This window comes from Nicotiana sylvestris, chromosome 7, assembly GCF_000393655.2.
Source record: "Nicotiana sylvestris chromosome 7, ASM39365v2, whole genome shotgun sequence".
NCBI lineage: Eukaryota > Viridiplantae > Streptophyta > Magnoliopsida > Solanales > Solanaceae > Nicotiana > Nicotiana sylvestris.
The window spans coordinates 141,093,175-141,120,929 of NC_091063.1; the positions used below are offsets into that span (position 1 = coordinate 141,093,175).

The 27,755-nt window shown below is 35.8% G+C and overlaps 1 protein-coding gene across 1 annotated transcript; it reads right to left on the bottom strand.

Moving 5' to 3' along the window:
- Positions 1-13,038: 13,038 nt before the first annotated feature.
- On the bottom strand, positions 13,039-14,897 carry LOC104234785 (transcription factor DIVARICATA-like). The gene is made up of 2 exons (XM_009788417.2): positions 14,102-14,897; positions 13,039-13,751 (listed from the first exon to the last, which is right to left on the bottom strand). Exons 1-2 carry the CDS (start codon positions 14,530-14,532, stop codon positions 13,331-13,333), a joined length of 852 nt encoding a protein of 283 aa, XP_009786719.1. The 5' UTR covers positions 14,533-14,897; the 3' UTR covers positions 13,039-13,330.
- Between the last annotated feature and the right edge of the window lie 12,858 nt (positions 14,898-27,755).

Here is a 27,755-nt window from a genome sequence, read left to right on the forward strand (position 1 = left end):
AGAGGTTCAAAAGATTATTCATTTACAAAATATTGCAAATCAATTGTCAGATGCATTCACTAACCTACCAAAGGTGACTAAGTCACATATTTCAGCTGCTAATGCTCCAATTCGAGTTGATATCCCGGCAGAACAATTAATTAAAGCAAATGAGTCTAAGCCATGCTTGAAACGTGGTAGACCAATCAGTTCTAAAGATAAAAATCCTTGAAGAAGAAAAGGAGCAAGTAATCAAAGTGACCATAACACAGAGGTAGTGGCTCAAGAAGAGCCCCAAGACGTAACAAATGATAAGACCTTAAGGGAGGTCCAGGTACCTAAAAATAATGAAAATGAAGAGATATCAATAAGTTACGTCTCAACCGGGAAAATATGGAACCGAAATAATATTGTTATCGATAATATTTTTGCTTATAATGTTGCTGTTGAAATAATGCAACAAGATGAGGATCTTGAACCAAAATCTGTCAATGAATGTAGACAGAGAAATGATTGGCCAAAATGGAAAGACGCTATCCAGGCAGAGTTAACTTCACTTGGAAAACGTGAAGTCTTCGGACCCATAGTTCGAACACCTGAAGGCATAAAGCCAGTAGGGTATAAATGGGTTTTTGTGCGAAAACGAAATGATAAAAATGAAGTCGTTAGATATAAAGCACGACTTGTGGCACAAGGGTTTTCCCAAAGGCCTGGAATTGATTATATGGAGACATATTCTCCTGTAGTGGATGCTATCACCTTCAGGTATCTCATAAATATGGCAGTACAAGAAAAACTTGATATGCATCTAATGGATGTTGTTACAGCCTATTTGTATGGATCATTAGACAACGAAATTTTTATGAAAGTACCTGAGGGATTTAAAGTGCCAGAAGCATATAAAAATTTTCGAGAAACTTGTTCAATAAAGCTTCAGAAATCTTTATACGGATTGAAACAATCAGGACGTATGTGGTACAATCGCCTGAGTGAATACCTGTTGAAAGAAGGGTACAAGAATGATCCAATTTGTCCCTGTGTCTTTATAAAAAGGTATGAATCTGAATTTGTTATAATCGCCGTGTATGTTGATGATTTAAATATCATTGGAACTCCTGGGGAGCTTCCAAAAACAGTAGACTGTTTGAAGAAAGAATTTGAAATGAAAGATCTTGGAAAGACAAAATTTTGTCTTGGTCTACAAATTGAGTATATGAAAGATGGAATATTTGTCCATCAATCGACATACACCGAAAAGATTTTAAAGCGATTCTATATGGATAAAGCACATCCATTGAGTACCCCGATGGTTGTGAGATCACTTGATATAAAGAAAGATCCATTCCGACCTCATGAAAATGATGAAGAGCTTCTTGGTGCCGAAGTACCATATCTTAGTGCAATTGGGGCATTAATGTATCTTGCCAATAATTCCCGACCAGATATAGCTTTCTCAGTAAGCTTATTGGCAAGATTTAGTACTTCGCCAACACAAAGACACTGGAATGGTATTAAACATATATTCAGATACCTCCAAGGGACCATTGATATGGGTTTATTTTATTCAAATGAATCCAAGCCATCATTGATTGGTTATGCAGATGCAGGATATTTGTCTGATCCACACAAAGGTCGATCTCAGACAGGCTATTTATTTACAAGTGGAGGTACAACCATATCATGGCGTTCGACAAAACAAACTATGGTTGCTACTTCTTCAAATCATGCAGAGATAATAGCCATTCACGAAGCAAGTCGAGAATGCGTTTGGTTAAGATCTATAACTCAACACATTCAGCAAACATGTGGTCTTTCTTCGAAAGAGAATATTCCAACAATATTGTATGAAGACAATGCTGCATGCATAGCTCAATTGAAAGGAGGATATATCAAAGGAGATAGAACAAAACACATTTCACCGAAATTCTTTTTCACTCATGATCTTCAGAAGAATGGTGAAATAGATGTACAACAAGTTCGTTCAAGTGATAATTTGGCTGATCTGTTCACTAAGGCATTACCAACCTCAATATTTGAAAAGCTGATATATAAGATTGGAATGCGTCGTCTTCGAGATATTAAGTGATTTTTCATCAGGGGAGTAACTACACGCTGCACTCTTTTCCTTAACCAAGGTTTTGTCCCACTAGGTTTTCCTGATAAGGTTTTTAATGAGGCAACAAACAATGCATATTATAAATAACTATGTACATCCCAACATTTTTTTTGTAAGTTTTTAATGAGGCATATTATCTTACATGGACATCCAAGGGGGAGTGTTATGAATAGTTTGTACATTGGATACTACTTTGGATACTACATTGGATACTACATTGGATGCTACATTGGATGCCAATGTTGTGAATAACTTAAAGATTAAATTTCCTATTTTATGTCCATCATCTTTACTTTTTATGCCTATAAAAGGCCATATAATTGCAATGAAAAATTACACCAAAGTGAAAGAAGAAAACACTTTTCCATTCTCTCTATCTCTTCTTGTTTACATTTTACTGCATTGCTTTTATTTTATAACACAATCATATTTGTTATCTTTTTGCTATGGCAGAAATCCCCTTTGTGCTTTTTGCACGCTCAAGTTGGCTCACATGTTTGAAAGTTGAAATTCTAGGGAGTATGGACCTCCTTATTTATATTTACTTTATCTGTGACGGTCTTCAAATTTCAAGAGTTAAATAAATTATTCTTTAATTATAACTTTTGCATATGCCTTTCAAATATTTTAAATTTTAATTACTATGACTTATAGTAATTTTTACTTAGTTTGTACAAATATAAATTTTATTTAGAAAAATTAAAAAAATTCTATGTCTAAATGCATAATCAAAATTAACAAGTTTGAATCTTGAAAAATGAAAATTCTCACATAAATTGGGACATATAGAGTAACAAATTTTGCCCAACACATGATGCGCGTCTAATATACACAACATGTGAAGGGAGATCGCTTTACCATTCAGAAATAAGCCTTGGAGCAAGCTTAGGACAATATCTTGTCCAGTTATGTTAAAAGCAGAGACCCCTTTACTAACATATGAAAGGAGCAGTGCTGACAAAACTTAATACTTCTTTCGAGCTGACTTGCTGCCTAATTACTTTAACTTTTGGAGGTGCTGAATTTGATATTCAATGATGTCACATCCTCTTGAATTGTTACCTTCCTACTAGACTTATTTCCTAGCTACTTAAAATGAAATCTATTATTTATATGTACTATTTTACTCGTTGATATACAATTCTTACATGTTTCATTTGTGAATACCCCTGGAATTTTCTGCAGAGAGAAGTGTAATGGCCACCAAAAAAACTGGTTTTTACTATAATCCTATTGGTTTACCATTCTCAAACTTCTCTGTATGTATCACAGGAAAAAAAAAGAGTTGATGAGTTAGTTTCCACTACTTAAAAAAGAGGGAAAATCGATTGCCAAAACCGAAAGATGATCCATAATTGGCAAAAATTGATCGAAAACCAACTGATTCGCCGCGGTCTATATTTTCCGACCAATTTCGGTCGGTTAATTAAATTATACAAACGACCAAAAAAAGAAAAAAGTCAGTCGAAAAAACCGACCGAAGTCAGTCGGTATTTTTAGTTATAAACCATCTAGAAATCGAATCAGGATTTGTACTATGACATGATACTATTCTACCAATAGACCATTGGTGCAATTTGGTTTAAGATTTTTTTTACTATATTTATACTCTTTAATTGTATTTTCACATGAAAATAACTGACCGATTTTGGTCAATTTTATTTAAAAATAAATAAATTACCGACTGAAATCGGTTGGTCTTTTAAAATGACCGACCGAAATAATCAACCGATTTTGTTTTTAAATATTAATTTTAAATAAAAAACCTATCAAAGTTGATCGGTTTCTTGAAAAATAATTTTCGCGTGAAAAAAATAATTTTCCGCATTTTTGCGCCAAAAAAACCTACCGACTTTGGTCAGTTTTTCGGTGGGTTTTTAGACCGGTCGATCGACAGTGGTTGATTTTAGCCGAACTTCTAGTAGTGTTCATATACTAGTTTCAAAGGCTATTTTCTTGCTGTGGGGAATATTGGATGTGTTATCTAGTATTTGTGGATATTTTTAGAAAATCAACTATGTGATATTCGAAACCCTGACCCGACTAAGGATTATAAAGCGCTTACCAACGAGAACTTGATCTTCATTTTAGGACTCAAAGTCTGGACTGCTTAAGATCAAGTCGAGGGATCCCAATAATCTCACCACAACTATAATGGTAACTCCTGCAATTGCTAGTTAAAGTCGATTTACATTTAATGAGACCTTTAAGCAACTTTGGGAGGAAATGAACTAGTATTAATTTATGTCAAAAATCACCCTTTTTAATAATATTGTCAACAATCACTTTTTCTATCTTAGTGAAGGTTTGATGGTCTAAGTGGTTAATGATACTGGACTCAGTGGTTCAAGTCTTTATCATCCCCTTTTCTAGAAATCTCTTAACCAATTAAAATTTCTTTTTGTTATAAATAAAATTTTATTTATGGTGAATGTCTATATTTAGAGAGATTCTAGGGTTTATTAGTTGGTGGTTAAGTCACTCTTTCCCTATAAATAGAAGGTTCTATTCCATTGTAATTCATCCCATATCAATAAGAATTCTCTTCTCTACTTTTCTCTGCAATATTATTCTTCTTATTCTTCTTCTTTTATTGTTCATAACACGTTATCAGCACGAGACTCTAACCAATTGAGTAGAAGCTTTGGGATTAGCATAATGATTGTCAATTGTTCTATGAACTTCCTTCATGATTAAATTCTGGATTTAAGGTAAGTATTTTACCTTTCTCTTTCAAATTCTTGACATTCTATAATTTGATTTTAAATACAAGCAAAGACGATAAATTTTGATTGCAACTCTAATGGAGTTTGAAAGAAATTATAACCACCCAAAGTGGTAAAATTTCTATGTCTTGCCACGATCAAATTCATGTATGATTGTGGGCAAAGAATTGGAAACACGTCCCATTGAATTTGCTCCATTCTCATTCCCTTAAGAGAATGTGATAGCAGTATGTGATAAGTCTGAAAGAAGATAAAATTATTACCGTGAAGGTATCAATGGATGTGGACGTGGACGTGGCAATAGACGGAATTATAATCGTCTCATTTTGGTAATGAGAATAATAAGGATTCTCAAAATAATCCTTCACTCTGTGAAAGTAATATTTGTCATCGATTTGACATGAGATTTTATAAAGCCCATATAGATGATTATGGTCCATTCATGATGCGAATGTGACAACATCTGATTTATGAATACATATTCATTTTTGGAAGAATATGAACGTGCTAGTGGTAGTGAATATACCACACTCAACTCTAGAAGGAGGTTTGAGATGATATAAGAAAATAATGTCATTATTATGGCATGAATGGTCATTGGTCACATACCTATTGTCCGCCAAAATATTTTGGCAATGTGATTATTAAAGGACAACAATAATGCAAGAAACATATCTTGCATATAATTTTGACCATGACCATAATGGTATAACTTTATCTTTAAAAGAGATATTCACCATATGGATGTTGATGAATATGTGGAAGCACCAAATTAATTGAAAGCTCTGGAAGAGCCAATTATTATTATTTTGGAGGAATATAATTGATTATCATGTCAATTTATTGTGTTGTAGTAAGTCTCAAAGAAACTTATTGAGTTTCTAAAGTATTCGCGAAAGCGGTTGGTTATTGAGACTATAAATAAAGGAAAGATTCAATATCTTCTATTACTACAACTTGTAGCGGGGTAATATGTATGTGAAAAGTTACCCACTTTATTCTCCAGTTTGTACTACACAAATAAAAGAATACCACAATAAAGTGGATGTTTATTGATATAAAAACTCATATCATAATAAACTTGGAGTTTATTGAAAATTGCACACGTCATAGTGTAAACCTGAAGTTTATCAATATTGATAATTTATTCAGTTGGCATAATTGATTTGGCCATGTTAATTTAAGTATATTGTGCAAAAATAAAAGAGAATTCACATGGGTAAATATTAAAGAACTAGAAAGTTCTTTACTAATTCTCTTATGTTGTTTGCTCTCATTGATTAATAGACCAACTAAATTGGGATTGAATCCCATGAATTCTGGAAATATCAAAGGTGAATATGAGTTCATTCATCTGTCATGTATACCACATAAGATGCATCTATGAGATGGTTACATGTGCGATTATTATTAACCCGCAACATAGTATTTTGCGAGGTAACTTGCTCAATAATAGTTCGAGCATAATTTCCAGATTTTTTATTCAAGAAGTTCATCTTGATAAGTTGGTTTACATCATAATTGGTTTAGCAAAATAATTTATTGAGTGCCTCTACTTAATAGCTAAATTATTACTTCTGAGAACAAAGTTATCTATATCAGTTTGATATACTTTATATACGAAAATATATTATATTCAATAATTCCATCTTATTATTATTGATGTGCAGTGTATATTTTTATTAACACCATAACGCACAAAGATGGGTTTTCAAAATTGAGGAAGCAAGTTAGTTTTCTAACATGAGGGGGAGACAAGATAAACAATTGAGAAAAAGTTACGTGTAATGAATTATCATGTATACATCTAGATCCTCGAATAAGATAATATGAACTTGAAGTTCATAAAGATAATTCATCTGCAATATATTGCAATGTATGCTAGACGCATTTGTTGACCCAAAGAAAGTAACTATATTCTCATTGCAAATGCTCCTATTAAGTCCTAGAAGGACAAAATCTATGGTACGCTTAAACCATATTGACAAATCGGTTTCAAATAAAACTTCTTGATAAAGAAGATGAGCAAATGATCAAACCGATCATAATAAGGAGGCAAGTGATTTAGAAGATCACGTGACATAACACTTCATAAAATCTCATGAGAGATTCAGGTAGCTGAAAATATGAATGAAGAGATCTCTATGTTATGTCTTTATGAAAAACTGTTGGAATCGATATAAAATATTCGTCGATGACATCTATCATAGCGCTAAGTATAGATGAAGATCTTAAGTATGTCAAATATAGAGACAAAAATATTGGCCAAATGGAAGAGACACAATTCAAGTAGAATTGATTCCATATGAAAGACATATAGTTTTGGACCTGCAGTTCAAATACTTGAAAGTATAAAGTCAATGGTATGTGCAATCACTTTCATGTATTTTATATGTCTGGCATGACATGAAAACTTGATATAAATCTAAAGTCTATTTAAATAGCTTATTTGACTATACTTATATGACAATCCCCAAAGGATTTAAATTGCTTAAAGCATATACAATTCTTCATCTTGAAGTACCACATCCTCAACACAATTTGTGCACAAATATATTCTGCTATAATTATACGCATGATAATATGATAGCAAGAGTTTTTTGCCCCTATGTGATGATATTGAAATGACGATTCCAACAAGTTCATATGAAGGCAATTCTTCTCTATCGGAAATGATTTCAAGGTGCAACATATTCATTCAAGTTAATATGGTTGATTTATTCACCACGTCTCTACCGATGTCAACCTTCAAGAAGCTAGTGTACAAGATTGGAATGTGAAGACTCAAGGATGTTTAATGCGCGTTGCACTCTTTTTTCCTTACAAGGTTTTGTCCCACTGGGTTTTCCTTGCAAGGTTTTTAATGAGACAACCAAAAGGCGTATTATTAGATGTGTACTCTTTTTCCTTTTCTAGAATTTTTTCCCCACTGGGTTTTATTTTAGTTAAGGTTTTAACGAGGCACATTATCCGTTGAATAATCATTCAAGGGGGAGTGTTATAAATAAAATTTTATTTATGGTGAATGTCTATATTTAGAGAGATTCTAGGGTTTATTACTTGGTGGCTAAGTCACTCTTTCCCTATAAATAGAGGGTTCTATTCTATTGTAATTCATCCCATATCAATAAGAATTGTCTTCTCTCTACTTTTCTATGCAATATTCTTCTTTCTTTTATTGTTCATAACACTTTTCTTTTTCTTTTTGGAGCACTAATAAATAAAAAGGGAGCCACAATCTAGGAAAGGCAAGTAAAAGATATAAATTAATAGAAAATAACGCTCCTTTCTCTGCTAGCAAATTCTTATGTCAGTTCATTTTGTTCTTCTTCCCTTTCTTGCATGATCAAGTCTATATTTGTGCATACTTTTTGTATTTTAAATTGGACTAACGATCAAGTCAACGTAATCTTTACTATTAATTTGATGAATTAATACCAATGTAGATTCATTCCCCTGTCAGAGCTCCAGTTTTGGTCTTTAGTGATAAGGCGCGACACATGATGTGTTAATTAGACGAACGTCATGGTCTGAACGACAAAGTTGGTAACTAAGTTAGGAGGATGTTAGAGAGGCGGGTCCATATTCCGGGGAGTTTCAACCTGTGGACCTATTGGTGTTGGGCCAAAATTCGACAGGAAATTTTTTCGATATAAATTTAAAAAAAAACAATTAATAATAATAAAATAATTCATTCCCCTGTCAATATGTAATCTGGTTAGCATAATGGAGCTTCCAAAGAGTGTGGAAACACCAAATTAACAGTTCATTAATCTCTATTAATAGCAAACAAGATCACTCTAGAGTCATGTCTATAATTCTCTTGCTTTTGCTTTTAGAAAATATGTATTTATATTTTCCATTGTCAACTTTTGTGCATTCAAAGAGGTATCTTTCATTGTCAACTTTTGTGCATGCACCTTTTATTAAGCAATAGTATTGGGATCGAATGAGATTGTTTGGCGGTATTCTTTTAGTGGTTCTGTCAATATCAACTAGCTACTACAATTTGCAACATTTGACTGTGGTTCTGTACCAGTTACATTAGACCAGTTGTTTTCATTTTGATTAAAGAAAAACATGAAACCTTTGCTTTCAGGTAAAATTCAATTAATTTTAGTACAAAAAGGAAACATAACAACCAACTACAAACAACTATGTCTCCAACCAATCACCACTTTCTTTTTCTCTTGCACATGATATTGTTTTAAATTTTTTCAGTTGGTAAATCAACAAAGATTAACTGATTTATCATCCTAAAGAATCTAAAATAACCGAAATTTTTTTTAGGGCCGGCTGGCGCACGGTTTAGGCTAAAAAAGATTTGGAGGATATGAGCCTTGATAGAAAGGTGTGAAAGTCGAAAATTAGGGTAAAGATTAGTAGGCAGTCGAGTGTGTGTCTTCCCCATACTAGTAGTATTAGTAGGTAGCCTTGTTTCCTATTAGTGTTAGATCTCTGTTACTACATGTTGATCATTCCGCTTGTTTCCTTATAATTTTGCGGTTGTTACTGCTTGTTGCTACTGCTTTTTGTTCATCTTTCTTTGAGCGGGGTGAGGGGGTCTATCGGAAACAACCTCTCCACCCTGAAGATAGGGGTAAGGTCTTCGTACACATTACCTTCTCCAGACCCCATTTGTAGAGTTGATTGAGTTTGTTGTTGTTGTAGTTGGCACACGATTTAAGTCTCGGTAGATAATAGGTCCATTCCTCTACATTTTTCTAATATATCAAGTTTTTTGTTAGCAGTAGAGTTCGAACTCGTGACGTCCGCCTGAGCGAAAATGTAAAACGTTTTTACTAATCTTAATTTGGCTTCTGATGAGTATTAGAAATTCCTTAGTAGTCTTACCAACAGAAGTAAGACATGACAAGTGGATACTCAAATTTCCAGCTCAGATTAACAACTAGCAGCTCATTGTAGGGATTTAGTTTTTCCTGACAACTAGACACTCTTTTGATTAATACTTAGTATTATTTTACTGCAATTACTCATTTGCCATGAGTTGTATTCTCTGTCTCATTGCATAAAATATAAAGTTTGTTACCCTTTATAAATCCTTTTTGCATGTCTTTTATCTATTTGTTGGACTCAATTGAGTGCTGATGATAATATAATTTAACCTCCACTTTCTGTCTTCTTTTCAACCTTCTATTTGATATGTGTATCAAAAGCTTGAATGGAGTATTTTTTCCATATATTTATTCTGTGAGTCTATAAAGAAGCACAACAGAGAAAAATGTGTGTTAGTTCAAAAAGAAACTAGTCAATTGTGCTTTTACTCCTTTTAGATCCTCTTCTTCTTCTTTTCATAATAGTGGGGGGGATTAATTTGCATGTACCACGATTATTTTACAGGGTATCCGTTACATCTCATTAGTGCGTGTATTGCGTGACTCTGCATGCTACCGCTTAGCAGATGGAAAGAGATCATCTACTCTATTGGATTTTGAACCGACTTCAATGACCGTTAGGCGATACCCTACTTCTCTCTCTACTCATCTTTATTTTACATACACAAACTACTGTTCCTAAAATATTCAATATGAAGCAAGGTATCAGAATCTAGTTGGAAAAGGGGTAAAGGAATATAAAAGCACAAAACCTATGGGTTGTGAGACAAGGTATGTGGTCTTAATATATCTAAGAGAATTATATCAATTAAGAATAAAGTGGCAAAGTGCTATCCTATATATGCAACTAGCAAAAAGGTAGTACTTTAGAAAAAGGAAATAGTGGGGCAGTTTTGTCATTTACTGGAAAAGCTCATATGAATGGTCATATTGCCTTAAATTCTTTGGCTTAATGGAGGGGACCAAAATATAATGAGGAGAAAATGTTGGTGGGCATTAGGATTTTCATTAAACTTCCAACAGAAAATTGACATGGTAATACCACCAAATAGCAAACTCCAATAGTAAGTGGGCGAAGTCAGAAATTTTTTCAAGGATATTCAAATTTTAAAAAAATTAAAAAAAAAAAATTCCAACAAAGGGCGTCTATATATGTTATGTACCTCTAAAATCTGATATTTTACCTATATACACAATGTAATTTTCCAACAAATGGTTTTCGTCCGGGAGGAGAAGAGACAATAAATTAGTAGATGCAGAACAAGTATTGAGCTTTTCATCTGACATTATCTTATGATTTCAAGTTCTTGAAAATCATTTCACAGGAAGAATATGGAAAACACATGAAGGGTGGGTTTTTGAGTGGTGGACAAAATAGCAGACCATAATAGAATTTAAAAAACCATGTCAAAGTTTTATAAAGTTAGTGTTTAATTAGTGTTTGCTAATCTTGGACTATCATTAATGCCCCTTTTTATGTTATCTCTCATCATTAGATTATAAGATCTTAATTCCCAAATCTACTTTATTTAGGAAAGAATTTTTATCAACCTTATTAATTCACTTTTGGAAAATCAGTATAAGATAAAATATTCCAACTTGGGAGGAATATTCTTACTACCCATATAGGAATCTTAAAATATGGAAATTAACTGATACAATTATGATGAGTCAGAAAAGCTTAATGAAGAGCCTCAATTAACAATAGTGGTTTCCATGCACTTTTGAGTTACTCTAAACAATTCTAATGACCAAACTTATGCCTTCTTGATAAGTAGAGGGCACTATCTTGAACATAAAAGTTATTATTTTTGTATCAATGATAAGAAGTATTGGGGAGAGGTGATCAGACAGGACATGACGCAACTTAGGATTACTGAGGACATGGCCCTTGACAGGGAATTATGGAGGTCGAGCATTAAGGTTGTAGGTTAGGGGAAAGTTGTGAATATTTCTACAGCACAATAGAGTGAGACTAGCTAGTTAGGAGTTAGACTAAGAATGTCATTGGTCGTCTATTGATGCAGGGCTTTACCTGCTAGTTTTACTATACCAGCCATCTATTTCGTATTTCGTATTTTGTATTTCATATCTCTTATATTGCTGTTATTTTATTATGCATTTTTATGGTACTAATATATCGGCTCCTATTACCTTTTTGAGTTGAGGGTCTCCTAGAAACAGTCTCTCTACCCTTCGGGGTAGGGGTAAGGTCTGCGTACATATTACCCTCCGCAGACCCCACTTGTGGGATTATACTGGGTCGTTGTTGTTGTTGTTGTTGTTGTTTTGTATCAATGACAAGCCTATAGTGGTTTGATTAGAAAACATTGGACCATCAGTTCACTGTTTTCTTTTATAGATTTCTTGGTGTTTGAGTTAAAAAAAAAATTCTCAGGTTTTAATCTCATTCAGACCATAGAGAGAAAGGGAGAAATAAAGGTTCAATGTAGAAAGGATATATAGACAAAGCATCAGAATTTAAAGCATCAGAATTTAAGTGTAAATTGACTAAGCAAATAATAGGAAAAGTGTAGGATGACTTTGCCTTATTTTTGTAGCAGGTGTAGCTGAAACAAGACGTGCTGATTGTTAGAATAACCCCTCCTATTAGTAAAGGTAGAGTCAGGTAACCATCGGCATTTGTGGTGAGATGGTTGAAATTCTTTATGCTTTATCAGATATTCGGGTACGAGTCCTAGAAATAATGCCAAGGAGCGCATCATCCCCTTAGTGAATTTACCCCGCACGAATTTGAATTAATCGGAATAGAAAATATTCGGATACCTGAGCCTAAAGCAAAAGCAGAGGAAGGGATCTGTTGGCTCCTCCACCCTGCGAGAGGCTAAAGCCGCAATACTTGTAGCTGCCCCAAGTCATCAATTAACCTTTGGTCTTCATTTTAAGTTTCTCCCCTAAGATCTGCTGGTGCATAGGTTAAAGAATACGAGCCGTGGAAACAGTCTCTTATAGAAAATGTAAGGTAAGGTTGCGTACAATGGACCTTTGTGGTCCGGCCCTTCCGCGGACCCCGAGCATAACGGGAGCTTAGTGCACCGGACTGTTCTTTTCTTACTACTAGTTCCTTCTTTCTTCTTTTAAGGAAGTCAGCCTATTAATAATTTTCTCTTTCCTTGTAACAGCAAGAAAAAGAATAATTGACATGAATTATAAAGTAGAAAAATTAAACCTAGCTGCAATGGTGCTTTATATTAAACAGGGAATTAATGACTTGAACTACCACAAATTTCAGAAGGAATTTTATTTTGACTAATTACAATTAACAGTAACATTATCAAGTGTGAATGTAAGATGCATAATAATTAGCTTAATGCTATTGATCAGTTATTTTCAGTATTAGTCGCAAAACCAAATTAATCTGCAAGTCTATTTAAGTCAACCTCATCCACACTTGAAAAAACACAGCAGACAGCAAGTTAATAGCTGAAAGTTCTCCTAAATAATGAGCAACCCCTCTTTGGTTGCAATATGAACTAACTAAAGCTTACATCTGTCTAGTAGTAGCAGTTTTTGCTTCTGTTCTTGACCAATGACAACAACAACTATGCCTTAATCCGAAGCAAGTTGATGTCGGCCATATGAATCCTCATTGTTCCTGACCAAAATGGACTAAATTTCAAATCTTACCCGACTCAACACATAGTATTGTAATTACTAAACTGGAGACTTTGTAGAGTAATGTTATGCATTCCATGCTCGAGGCCATGCGATGAAACCCCTCGAAAAGGTGTGTTGATCAGAGTACCAGTTGATGAGTTGAATGTTAAGTTTGATTCTTGATTTGGTGAATTATAGTCACATAGTGTTTTGGCCATTGAATGGTGTTGTTGTTGTGAATGATTATCAGGGGAAGTAGACTTGGATTCAGAAAGATTGACAACAGTGATATCATGTATGCTTGATCTTCTTTTATCTTTTCCACCAGAAAGCTGCCTAATAAAGTATTTCTGAGCATGGCTAGCTACTTGTGTTGGAGTTCTTGTGGTCACAAAATTCCGAGATATATTTCTCCAGTCTCCTTTTCCATACTTTCTCAGCCCCAACAGAAATTGCCTGAAAAAATTATAGGAAACACTGTTACTCTTGCAACACAACAGGTTACTACGGCATCTTAATCTCAAACAAGTTACAGTCCGGTACATTTAACTCATTCAAGACCAATATTATACAAGATAAAAAGTACAAAAAGTACAATAGTGTAAGAGTTTCTAAGGTTGGATATCATTATGACCATGTTAAGCTACAAAGCTAAATCTTAAGTTTTATCACTTAAAACCACCTCGTTAGCCCAGGAGATCTTCTCTGCAATAATTAGTCCTTTAACAAATTCACCCCTTTTTTCCTTAATTATTTTTATCGGGAGAATTAAACTAATTCTTCAAGCTAGAGAGAATTTAACTCACCTGTGTTCTTCCTCAGTCCATGGCACACCCTTCTTCCTTTCATGTTCAGAAGATCGATTCGATGCGCCCCGTTTTCCATTTTGACCATAGAATTGCTTGAATCCATGAAATCCATCTTGATTATTAACCCACTCTAATGTGAAAGAATTACTAGTTGTGTAGCCAGGTACTGGAATTAACCCTGCCTCAATATCGCTAATATCTTCTACTAATTCTCTATACTGTTTGATCACATCATTCACTGTTTTACCAGGGATCATTGCTGCTACATTGTACCATTTATCTGGTGTATCTTTATCAAATAAAGCAAGTGCATCTTCAAACATCTTGTTTTCTTCAGCTGTCCATTTTGTTACCTTGTTTTCCTCAAATAACCAGCTTGAATTCTTAATATATGTTGCAGGGGATAAATATCCCATTTCCCTGTTCATATTTTCTTGATCATATATAGTGAAGAAAAAACAAAAAATACAACCCCCTCTTTGTTTTCTTGGTAAAAGAAGAGGAAATGATGAGTCTTTTTATGGCCTCAATAGCATTTATTCAAGAAGCATAGGAAGGGAATATAATTTTAATTTTTTTTTTGTTTGATAATAAGTAAGAGGTGAGGAATCTAGAAAAGACAACCCAACTTTCCAATACCCAAGGAAAATTCAAGAAACTATAGGGGAAAAAAAAGTAGATCTTGTTTTGTGAATGATAAGCATTAGAGCTCTTTAATAGATCTAAAGTATTTCATTTTAGACTATACTTAATTGGAAATTTGAGCAACTAAAAAGTAAAGGCTAGAAGTTCAGAGAATAAGAATTAGAGAAAGTAGAACTCTTATATAGAAACTGTGATAATTAAATATAGATGAAATATGTACTAAGAGGAGGAAGGGGCATAATTGAGTAAAATAAAGAAAACAGAGAGATTTTGCAGGAATTAGAGACATAAAAGTAAAGGCAAGAATATTTGAAAGTGAAAGAAATTTATTGTAGAAAATCAAGAATTAGAATCAGTGAATACTTATATGCTAGGAATTATAGTAAAGCAGAAAACAAAGAAAGAGAGAGAGAGAGAGAGTAAAAGTGATTAATAAACGTTTTGAGATGTCATTGGCTAAGATGTTTTTTGTGGGGTCTGCAGCTGAAAGAATTTTGTTTTCTTCTTATTTGGTGTATTGAGACATATAGTGGACTAAATGGACAGTCCTTGCCTAAAAAGGACAATCTATCATTGTTGGTGAAGAAAATAAAATATTAGCTCTCATATTTATATTAATTAATAAATAGTATATAGGATGTATTTTTCTTTCATAGATTTGTCATTTAACTATGATAATACTTTTTTTCCCCAAAAAAACAATGAACTTCTTTTCTTTTTAGTCGGTTTAAATGATAATTACACTTTTCTAAATTTGAAATAATATAACATTAAACTTTTCGTTTTACTACAGTCACACAAATATCTATAACTTGTTTTAGATTATAAGTTTCAAAAGTTATTTTTTTTAAACTTCATATTCAGTCAGATAGGTTCATTCTCTTTTAAACGGAACTTTAGTTGTTAAAAGCTAATGTTAAATTATTTTGTTTAGAATATACGTCGAGTGCCAATAAATTTTGTAAAAATAGCACGGTATAGCCAGTTTTCGGACTGGTCATTCAAAAATAGCCAACGTTTACCAAGTCAATAAAAAATAGCCATTATTTTGCTGCAACAGAGACCGGTCCAACATAATATACTGGAGTTCGGAGTACCGGTGTTCCAAACTCCAGCATATTATGCTGGACCGGTATACTTTACTGGCTCCAGTATAATATACTGGAGATTGGAGCATCGGTGCTCCAAAGTCCAGTATATTATGCTGGACCGGTGTACTTGCTGGAACTCCAGTATATTATGCTGGAGTTCTAGTGTACTTATGCTGGAACTCCATCATATTATGCTGGAGTTCCAGCATACTTATCCTGGAACTCCAGTATAATATGCTGGAGTTCAAGTATACTTATGCTGGAACTCCAGCATAATATGCTGGCGTATTTTCCGGGTTTTGAACAGTGTTTTCGCTCAGATTTATCTTTACATGAAAAGTGGCTAAATTTCGATTACTTTTGAAATTGGGCTATTTTTGAACGACCAGTTGTAAATCTGGCTATTTTTAAATTTCACCCATAAATTTTTTATGCTTAATGGGCTATTTTGGAATTGAAGTGAAACGCATTGCTCTGTTTGACATTCTACATTGAAATGCAATGAAGAAACAAAATACACAAATATAACAAAAAAAAAAAACTATACCTATAGGTGATGTTGTACACACTGGTACCGGATACGTACGTATCAATAAACGAGTTCATATAACATAACATAAGCATATTACTAAATTGTTGGCTTATTAAGACATATGAATCCAAAACTGAATGATCACACCTGTGTGAGCTTGAAATGTTAATTTTTGCATGTTGAAGCAATTTCAGATTCCAGAACTGAAATCTAACGAAAGAATATAAAGGGAAAATGAACACTAAGGGGTAAATGAAAATATAATATGCATCTCTGTCTTGAGTCAAAAAAATGAAGCCGTTGGTATTTCTTTTCACTATAAAAACTGTCGGTGTTCCTTTCTCATTAAAACACTTCAATTTTTAATACTATTTTATTGAATTTTTGGATTATTGATCTATATATGCATAAATGTGAATAGGGGTGTTCATAGTTCGGTTTGGATCGGTTTTTCCCTAAAAAGAAACCAAACCAAGCAAGTCGATTTTTCAAATATTAGAACCAAACCAAACTAATTAAGTCAGTTTTTTCTTGATTCGGTTTATGTCGGTTTTTCGGTTTTTTCGGTTATTTGTCGGATTTTTCTTAAATATAAGACATACACTACCAAACACATATTTCGGCGACCACATTTTCAACGTAACACTATCAAATTAATTGCCCTTTGAGAAATCTATTATTTACCAAGATATATTGATGATAATTGAATCAAATAGTGATGAATAATTTAAGGACTCAATTAAAAATATATTATTTTTAACATGAAATAGATTTTTACACTTAACAAAAGAAAATTACCAATCAACTAGAATGTAAATGTAAAGACATGTACTAAAAGTGCAAACGATTAACATTTACTATAAATTTTTTGAAATTTTGTATAAAAGTATACATATATATAGGTGTAAATAAATTTAAAATAGTTACTCCCATATTTGGTTTGGTTTGATTTTTTTTATTAAACCAAAACCAAACCAAATTTGATCGATTTTTAAATTTGAAAACCAAAACTAAACTAAACCAAAAAGTATCGGTTTTTTGATTGGTTTGGTTTAGTGTTCGAATTTTCGGATTTTTATGAACATCCCGAGATGTGAACGGAAAAGTATGGTATTTAGACAACTCCGAATGTATCTTAAAAGGTAAAATAAATTTAGTATTAAATGGATTTGAATAGAGCATAATAGGTCCTAAGTATTCTTATACTCTTAACATATATAGCTTATTTAAGATTTAAGTGTAGTTAATTTTTTTTTTTTTAACAATTGTAATTCCTTTCCTGTTTATTTGTTACCCGATTGTTGAGTGATAGTCATGTTAGAATGAAAGGTAGCTAAGGGGTCACTGTCTTAACGGTCTATTAGTATTTTATTTACTTATATATTAGTTCTATTTGCATAATAGGATCACACATTCATTGTTTGTACGTAATGTACGTTAGTGGAATTTAGCAAGAATATATGGAAATAATTGAAGGGTTTGATTTTCTTATTTATTTAGTTATTATCTGACAAGCTGTGAAGGGTTGCTTGGGAGTGGTTGGAAACATGTATTTAATTGGAATTGAAGAAAATTGTAAAACCCAAAAAAAAAAAAAAAAACTAAGAAGAAAACAAACAAATAATGTATTGAGGTGGTTGGCTCCATTTGTACATATTCAATTGGCAGCATTCAATGTTGATCTTCTTCTAGTTTTTTTTCCTTTTTCTTTTCTCTTCTGTCACATAAAATAATGGTTACTGTCTTTTCTCATGATTTGCTTCTCTTTTCTGAATGGTTTCTGTTATATTTAGTATCATCTTATTAGCTATAGGGCAAAACAGCCAGAATCAAAGAACCCTTTTTTATATAGTTTACTGTATTTTCTCATTTGCTTATCTGTTCTGAATGGTTTCAGTTATATTTTGTATCAAATTTTTGTTATAACTGAGAGTTTTTCCAGGATCAAGTGCATTGTTCTAAGTTCGATATATAAAAGACTCCTACCTCTATACTTCTCCACTTAAATATTATTAGGTTTTTGTCAGGCAATAAAAATACACACATCACTTATTACACTCTAACCATTAGACCAAATTAGCCCAGCTTTCTTTTCGAGCCATCAATAATTGCCGGCTTTCAACGGGTCCAGCTATCCTTTCACCGACCGGTCAGTTATGGAAGACTATGTTGGGTAGAGCCCAAATATCATTAAGAATATCTTAATATTTTTTATTTCTGTGTGTTTTTTTAAAATAATGAGAGGGGGGGGGAGGAGGAGTATTTATACATAAATTTTAGAGGATTTATTGTTCTTTTATCTAGCAGTTGAGCAAAGAAGCTCGAGAGGATCATAACCCTAGAAACATGTCAAGGATAATAAATCCCAACCTTAGCTTGCCTTTTAAGTAGAAAAGCAGATATTGTCTTGATTTCACATGAAGTTTGAATAACCCAAAAAAGATTTTGGAATAACTCATCTGACTTTCCTTGTTATAAAATTTACCATTGGAAATCTTGACTTCTTAGGAAACAGAAAAGAATTATATGTTGCTTGGAAGAGTATCTTTTGTTTGGGATCTTTATACAAATGTCAGTCAAATTTACTATTTTTTTTTATTTGGTACTCACAAATTATACAAATATATTCATACATAAATAATACATGTAATATACATTTATCAACTATTTTTAAATTAAGTGATTAGGTGAACCGCCATTTAAGTTAATTATAAAATTTTGGTTTTCTCATTTCTAGAAGGGCAAAATGCTTATTATTGGTCTGCAAGTCTTAGTCTATGTGTGTGGGAAATGAAAGAGAATAGTTATTATATTGTAATTTTTTAAATCAAATGTGAGTTTCCATAAGTGGAAAGATTCCTTGCTTACCATCTTTCCCAAAAATGTGCAAATGGTATAAAACGGATGAGGCCATGTGGGCACAAATACAACTTGCAATGCATTCTTGATCTCCTGCATATGCCCTTCAATAGCTCATCTATGTCTCCCCTTAAATCAATCCACGAGGCCCGCGAGACCTAACTTTAACTTTTTTGAGTTGGCAGTAGGTTAGAAAAAACTTATTTACATTTAGTATTTACTGTAATTACTTTGTATTCAAAAGTTTAAGAAAAACAAAAATAGAAAATTTCGAGCCTAAAAGTTTTTCGTGTGTCCTTAAGTAATTTAATTCCCTCACAGTTGTCAAAATTTCGGATTAATTCCTCCCAGGAAAGAACGAAATAACTATTCTGTGATAGCGGCACTTCAAATCACAGAACTTCGGTGAACTCAAATGGCGGAGCAAATCACGCAAAATGCTTACGTTTTGCTTTGAAAAACAATGCAGAATTATGCAAAAGAGATAGCAGAGAGTTTTTCTGATTTGGTGGTGAAAAATGAGGCTGAGCCTCTCTATTTGTAGCTAACAAAGTTGAGTCTCAACATGTGCAATGATGCATGTTCATTTGATAAGTTGTCTATTCAGCAGAAAATTTGAATTTCTGTTAAACGGAATATTTGGGCGCGAATTTGAAGTCGAAGCCAAGCGAGCGACGATGACGATGGCGCGAGACTTGCTCTCTTCTCAACTCTTTAAGAGCTAGAAGAAGTGCTTCCATATATAAGCACAAGAATTTTTCTCTTCCTATCCAATAAGGGACAAAGTTCCTTTGTAAAAGGGACTAATTCAAAATTTTATTTCCCTCCATTTCTTTTCCCAATCATTTTTCATTTACACCTCTTTTGTTTTAATTAATAAAACCCAACATTTACATCAAAATCTATAAATTTATTATGCTTAAGTGATGGATTAAGCGAGAATGCATATTAGTTGGGTGCTATGATGCTGAAGTAACTCATGTCATACTCCTAGGAAAAGCTCGAACGACTTTGAAAAAGAGCATTGTGTAGCTTGGCAAGCCGTCCCTAATGGGTTGTTGAAGCCAGCCCCTTTGTAGGAAAATTTTTGCGATTATAAGCAAATTAATTATTTGTGTAGCTTGGCAAGCCGTCCCTTATGGGTTGTTGAAGCCAACTCCTTTATAGAAAAATTTTCGTATCTATGATTTAGTTTGCTTTTTTGGAGTCTCTTGCTTTGTTCCCCATCCTTTCGGAGGGAGGAACGGTATACTAAATATGTCTGAGTCATTTCCATAATCCTTTTCCCTTGCAAAAACGAATATGTCCCCTACTCTATATAAAACTTTGTCCAAAAACTATGATTACCTGTATGAAGTAGATATCCTACCCGACGAACAGAAAGTAACCTCAACTGAACTACTCCTCATAAACCCTCATTCAGCTTTTGTTAAAAAATTATTATGGACCCAAATTCGTTCCTTAGTCCAACACAGACCAAAAGGTGTGAAGAAATATGTTGCTGCCTCAAAACTTGACCAACAACCTATTCTTGCCACTAGAAAAGAACAATTCATCACCTTTCAAATCCCGAATGATTTTCCCAGACAATGAAGAAATCGTAGTTTTACCCATATCCATTTTGGTGCTATCTGGATCGCTTTGACATATCACTGTGATGACCTAAAAGGTCATCTCGTGTTCTAGAACCCAATCTGTGGTTTCGAGGCATTCAAGACCTTATTTTTTTCTCCTCGATTAGCGTGCGCAGTCCGGGTGCACTTCCGGAAAGCTCTTATGTAAAAATTTGAGAAAAATGCCAATTTTTCCTTTAAATTTGAATTTAAGTTGGCTTCGGTCAATATTTTGGGTAAACGGACCCGGACCCGTGATTTTATGGTCCCAAAGGGTTCGTAGAAAAATATGGGACTTGAGCGTATGCCCGTAATTGAATTCTGAGGTCCCTAACCCGAGAAATAAATTTTTGAAGAAAATTGTTTAACTGAAAATATAAGAAGTTTGGAAATTGAACAATATTTGAATTTGATGGTATCAGGATCGTATTTTGGTTTCGAAGCCCGGTACATATTTAATATGATATTTAAGTTGTGTCTGTAAAATTTGGTAAGAAACGGAATTCATATGACGCGATTCAGACCCTCGGTTGTGATAATGGTAACTTTAAGAGTTCTTAAGATTTTCATTGATTTTGATGCTAAATTCGTTGTTTAAGATGTTATTTGGGCGATTTGATTGTACGAGCAAGTTCGTAAGATATTTTTAGGGTTGTGTGCATGTTTGGTTTGGAGCCCCGAGGGCTCAGGTGAGTTTCGGATAGGCTTTAGGGTGTTTTTGACTTAGAAAAATTTGGTATAAGTTGTTGTATCTGGTGTCTGTTGCACTATGCTTTGCGATCGCGTAGTCACTCTCGCGATCGCGAAGGGGAAAATGGGCTGGGGAGGATTTTACTCTACGCGAACACGAGATCAAGGTCGCGGATGTGGAGCATTGGGGGGGATTGCTCTACGCGAATGTGACCGGTCAACCGCAAACGCGTAGCTTTAGGATGGGCTAGTCAGGGAACCTAGGGAAAACCTATGCGAACGCGACCCACCTTTATAGCGAATGCAAAGGCAGGGCTGGGCTAAACCTTCACGAACGCGTAGCCTTTCCCGCGATCTCATAAGTCCTCAGAAGGCAGCTCTTCGCGAGCGCGACAGTGCTCACGCGAACGCAATGAACACTGTCGCCCAGCACTTAAAACAGAATCAGAATGGGAATAAGGCCATAAATTCATATTTTCAAAAACTAGAAGGCATAGAGGCAATTTTCAAGAGACAAGTTTTACCCCAAAGTGTTGGTATATGATTCTAAACCATTTTCTTTCAATTACCTATTGCATTTCATCATTTTTCATCCAAAAATCTAGGATTTTCGTGGTAAAAATTGGGGATTTGGATAGAATTAGGGCTTTGTGTATAATTGAAATTTAGACCTCGATTTGGGGTGGATTTTGAAACTAATTGCATATTTGGGCTTGTGGGTGAACCGATTTTGGTTCGAACCTCGAGTTTTGACCAAGCGGGCCCGGGGTTAGGTTTTGACTTTTTTGGAAGAATGTTGGGAAATCTGTAATTTCTCATTTGAATTGTTTTTTTGGCTTTAATTAATGTTAATAAGTTAATTATGGCTAGATATAAGTGAATTGGAGGCAAAATCTAGAGGGAAAACAGTATTTGATGCTTGAGTTTGGCCGTGAAATCCGAGGTAAGTGTTTGGTCTAACCTTAGCTTGAGGGAATAAGTGTTGTATCTTATTTGCTATGTGTTAGTGTCAAGTATGACGTATAGGTGAGGTGACGAGTATCTATACGTTGGTGTCAAACATGCCTGTAAGTCTTATACTAGGATTGTTGTGATTTTTATTATGTATTGTTCATGCTTAAATTGATGATTAGCACTGTGGAACAAGACTTATGATCAATTCTTGGTAATTGACCATTGTTGAGTATTGGCTCAAGTTTAGGTTTATTTTGTGAAGTAACTGTTGAAACTAGATTGGTCATAGCTGATTCCCTTGCCGGGATGATATTGTTCTATTGTTGACTCCCTTGCCGGGACGATATTATTTCTATTGTTGATTCACTTGCCGGGATGTTGTTATTTCTATTTGTTTGGGTGAGGACGAGTGTAAAGTACGAAAGGTGATGTCGTGCCTGATTATGTGAGTGTAAAAGCACGAAGGGTGACACCGTGCCGATTATGTGAGTGTAAAAGCACGAAGGGTGACGCTGTGCAATATTATTGAAAGTAAAAGCACGAAGGGTGATGTCGTGCCATGATTACGAGAGAGTAAAAGCACGAAGGGTGATGTCGTGCCGTTTTTGTTGATTTCTATGGTGAGGATGAGAAAAAGCACGAAGGGTGATGCCGTGCACTTGTTATTGTGTTATCATTTCCGTTGCTTCAAGTTTGATGTTTACTTTGTCGCTTTACTTTACTATTGTCATAACCTGATATCCCTCTCAGCATGTTCTCCTTTTCTCATCTTATTTTGTTAAATTCATGTTATTATTGCTTCTCGTATATGATTTAACTGCATAGGTTTATTTGGTTGTCGCGTCCTGGACTCGTTACTACTTCGCCGAGGTTAGGGGTGACACTTACCAGTACATGGGGTCGGTTGTACTGATTCTATACTCTGCACTTTTTGTGTAGATCCTGGTACTGGACCCTACGTACTGTAGTTCAAGGTTGATGCCTTCAGTCCAGTAGAGACCCGAGGTAGTCCTGCAGGCGTCTGCAGGCCTTGGCGTCCCCTTCTATTATATTTTCATTCTGTTTTTATCTATTTATGAGACAGATGTGTATTTTACTTGTTTAAACCACTATTTGTAGTATTCGTAGATAGTCCGTGAGATTGTGACACCAGTTCTGGGTGGAGTTTTATTATGGATTTGTATTTTTATTAAGTTAAATTGTTAAATTCTGTTCTTCCGCATTTTATTCCGCTGTTTTTCTTATGTTAACTTGTAAATTGTTAAAAGATAAATTAAAAAAGGTATAATACTCAGTAACGTTGGCTTGCCTAGCGGGTTCAATGTCAGGCACCATCACGGTCTCGACAGTGGGAAATTCGGGTCGTGACAAGTTGGCATCAGAGCTCTAGGTTGCTTAGGTCTCAAAATTTACGGACAAGTTTAGTAGAGTCTGAGGGATCGGTACGGAGACGTCTGTGCTTATCCCCCCGAGGCTACAGAGTTAGGAATAACTTCACATCTATTCTTCTCTGTCGTGCGATTTGACTTCTCAATGCTAATTGAACTTCTACTTTGTTCTTTCGCAGATGGCGAGAATACGTGCTTCTTCATCTGCTGATCAGCAGCCCAAGCCCCCAGTGGCAGCTCCTACGAGGGGCAGAGGATGAGGCTGAGGCCGTGCCAGAGGCCGAGGTAGGGGCAAAGCTTAGCGTAGAGCAGGAGCACCAGCGGCGGAGCCTCAAGTAGAGTTTGATGATGAGGTTCCGGCCGAGACAGTTCTAGAGGGCCCAGCTCAGGTCCCAGAGGGGTTCATCGCTACCCCGATACTCCAGGATACTCTGGTTCGTCTAGTGGGTCTTATGGAGAGTGTTACTCAGGAAGGCTTACTTCTTGTAGCACCAGCCGTCTTTCAGGCTGTGGGAGGAGCACAGACTACCGTTACTCGCACTCCGGAATAGATGCCTCCTCAGTTTGAGACTCTAACAGCTTAGCCAGTTGGGGTAGTTCAGCCAGGTGTTGTAGCTCAGACCGGTGATGGAGCAACTATGTCTGCTAATGCTTTATGGAGGTTGGACAGGTTCACCAAGCTCTTCACTACTACCTATGGTGGTACATCTTCAGAGGCTCCCCAAGACTATTTGGACAGCTGTCATAAGGTTCTACAGACCATGGGGATAGTGGAGACCAATGGGGTCGACTTTGCTACTTTTCGTCTGTCAGGTTCTGCCAAGACTTAGTGGAAAGATTATTGTTTGGCTAGACCAGCTGGGTCACCGGCTTTGACTTGGGACCAGTTCTCTCAACAATTTCTGGAGAATTTTCTTCCTATTACTCGAAGGGAGGACTATCAGAGGCAGTTTGAGCATCTCTAGCAGGGTTCTATAATCGTCACTCAGTACGAGACCAGATTTATTGCCTTGGGCCGTCATGCTCTTCTTATACTTCCCACCAAGAGAGAGAGGGTGAGGAGGTTTATTGAGATACTAGCTCAACCTATCATATTGCAGATAGCTAAGGAGACTGGGAGTGAGATTTCTTTCCAGGATGCAACCAATATGGCTAGGCGAGTTGAGATGGATCTATTACAAGGGAGTGGGGGGTCTGACAAGTGGCCCCGTCTCAGGTTCAGTGGTGCTTCATCTAGAGGCAGGGATTTTTTTTGTAGGGGCCATCCTCCCAGGCCATTTAATTTAGCACTTCAGGCTTCTCATGGTGCTCCAAGTGGCCGTGGTTCTTATATGCAGTATTATGATCAGTTGTCCTACAGTGCACCACCAACTCTTATTAGTGCACCTCCTCTCCAGAGTTATCATGGTGGTTACTTAGGCTGTTAGGGTCAGTTTCAGGATCAGTAGTCTTAGCAGTCGAGGTCTTGTTATACATGTGGTGATCCGAGGCATATTGCTAGATTTTGCCCTCGAGCATCGAGTAGTTCTCAGGATCAGGGCTCTCGTGCCATGGTTCGGCATCGGGTGTTCCACTGGTTGCTCAACTAGTTAGAGGTAGGGGTCAAGGTGTTAGAGGTGGAGGTTAGGCCGTTAAAGGTGGAGGTCAGACAGTTATAGGTAGAGGCTAGCCAACAAAAGGCCATCCTCGGTATGTAGTTCAGAGTGGTGGGGCCCAGCCCCGATGTTATGCTATTCCAGCCAGACTTGAGGCTGAGGCCTTCGATACAATTGTCATAGGTACGGTTTCAGTTTGCAATAGAGATGCTTCAGTTCTATTTGATCCAGGGTCCACATATTTCTATATGTCATCTTATTTTGCCCCTTATCTAGTTGTGCCTAGTGATTTTTTAAGTGATCCTGTATATGTGTCTATGCCGGTAGGTGATTCTATTGTGGTAGATTGTGTCTATTGTTCATGTGTGGTTGTTATTGGGGGTCTTGAGACTAGCGTAGATCTCCTACTTCTCTATATGGTGGATTTTGATATCATTTTGGGGATGGATTGGTTATTGCTTTATCATGCTATATTAGACTGTCATGCCAAGACTGTGACCTTAGCATTGCTGGGGTTGCCTCGTTTGGAGTGGAGAGGGACTCCTGGTCATTCCTCCAGCAGAGTTATTTCATATACAGAGGCTCAACATATGGTTGATAAGGGATGTTTGGCCTATTTGGAGTATGTTCGTGATTCTAGTGCTGAGGTTCATTCTATGGATTCTGTGCCCACTTTCCGTGAGTTTCTAGAGGTATTTCCTGCAGACCTGCCGGGTATGCCACCCGATAGGGATATTGACTTTTGCATTGATTTGGCTCCGGGCACTCAGCCCATTTCTATTCCGCCATATTGTATGGCCCTGCTAGAGTTGAAAGAATTGAATGAACAGTTGCAGGACTTAATGGATAAAGGCTTTATTAGGCCTAGTGTCTCGCCTTGAGGTGCACTGGTGTTGTTCATTAAGAAGAAAGATGGGTCGATGAGGATGTGTATAGATTATCAGCAGTTGAACAAAGTCACCATCAAGAACAAGTATCCATTGCCAATGATCGATGATTTATTTGATTAGCTTTAGGGTGCCAAGATATTTTTGAAGATTGATTTGAGGTCTAGCTACCATTAATTGAGGATTAGGGCATCTGATGTCCCTAAGACAACTTTTCGCACTCGGTACAGGCATGATGAATTCTTAGTGATGTCATTAGGGTTGACAAATGTGATTGTTCAAGCCTTATTTGGATTCCTTCGTGATTGTCTTCATTGATGATATTTTGATGTATTCCCGTAGCCGGGAGGAGCACGAGCAGCATCTTCGAGTCATTCTCCAGACTCTTAGGGATAGTCAGTTGTATGCAAAGTTTTCGAAGTGTGAGTTTTGGTTAAGTTCAGTAGCATTCCTGGGTCATGTTGTATCGACAGAGGATGTTCAGGTGGATCCTAAGAAGATTGTGGCAGTCAAGGACTGGCCTAGACCTACATCAGCCACAAAGATCTGGAGTTTTTTGGGTTTGGCGGGCTATTACTGTCGGTTTGTGGAGGGGTTTTCATCGATTGCAACCCCGATAACCTGGTTGACCCAGAAAGGTGTCCAGTTTAGGTGGTCGGACGAGTGTGAGGTGAGCTTTTAGAAGCTCAAGACAGCTTTGACTACGACACCGATATTGGTATTGCCCATAGGTTCAAGGCCATATACAGTATATTATGATGCATCTCGTATTGGACTTGGTGTGGTGTTGATGTAGAATGGCAAGGTTATTGCATATGCTTCGCAAGAGTTGAAGACCCATGAGAAGAATTATCCATTTCATGATTTGGACCTAGCAACCATTGTTCACGCACTGAAGATTTGGAGGCATTATTTATATGGTGTGTCATGTAAGGTGTTCACGGATCACAAGAGTTTGCAATACTTGTTCAAGCAGAAGGAGTTAAATTTAAGGCAGAGGAGGTGGTTGGAGCTATTGAAAGACTATGATATCACCATCTTGTATCATCTGGGGAAGGCCAATATAGTGGGCGATGCTTTGAGTAGGAAGTCAGCCAGTATGGGCAATCTTGCGTATTTTCTAGTTAGTGAGAGACCGCTTGCTTCAGATGTTCAAGCTTTAGCCAATCAGTTCGTGAGGCTGGATGTTTTTGATTCCAGACGTGTTCTAGCTTGCACAGTTGCTCGTTCCTCATTATTTGAGCGTATCAGAGATCGACAGTATGATGATCCTCATTTGCTTGTCCTTAGGGATGCAGTGCAGCATGGGGGTGACAAGCAGGTTACAGTTGGAGATGATGGAGTTTTGAGGATGCAGGGTTGTATTTGTGTTCCTAATGTGAATGGATTTCGTGAGT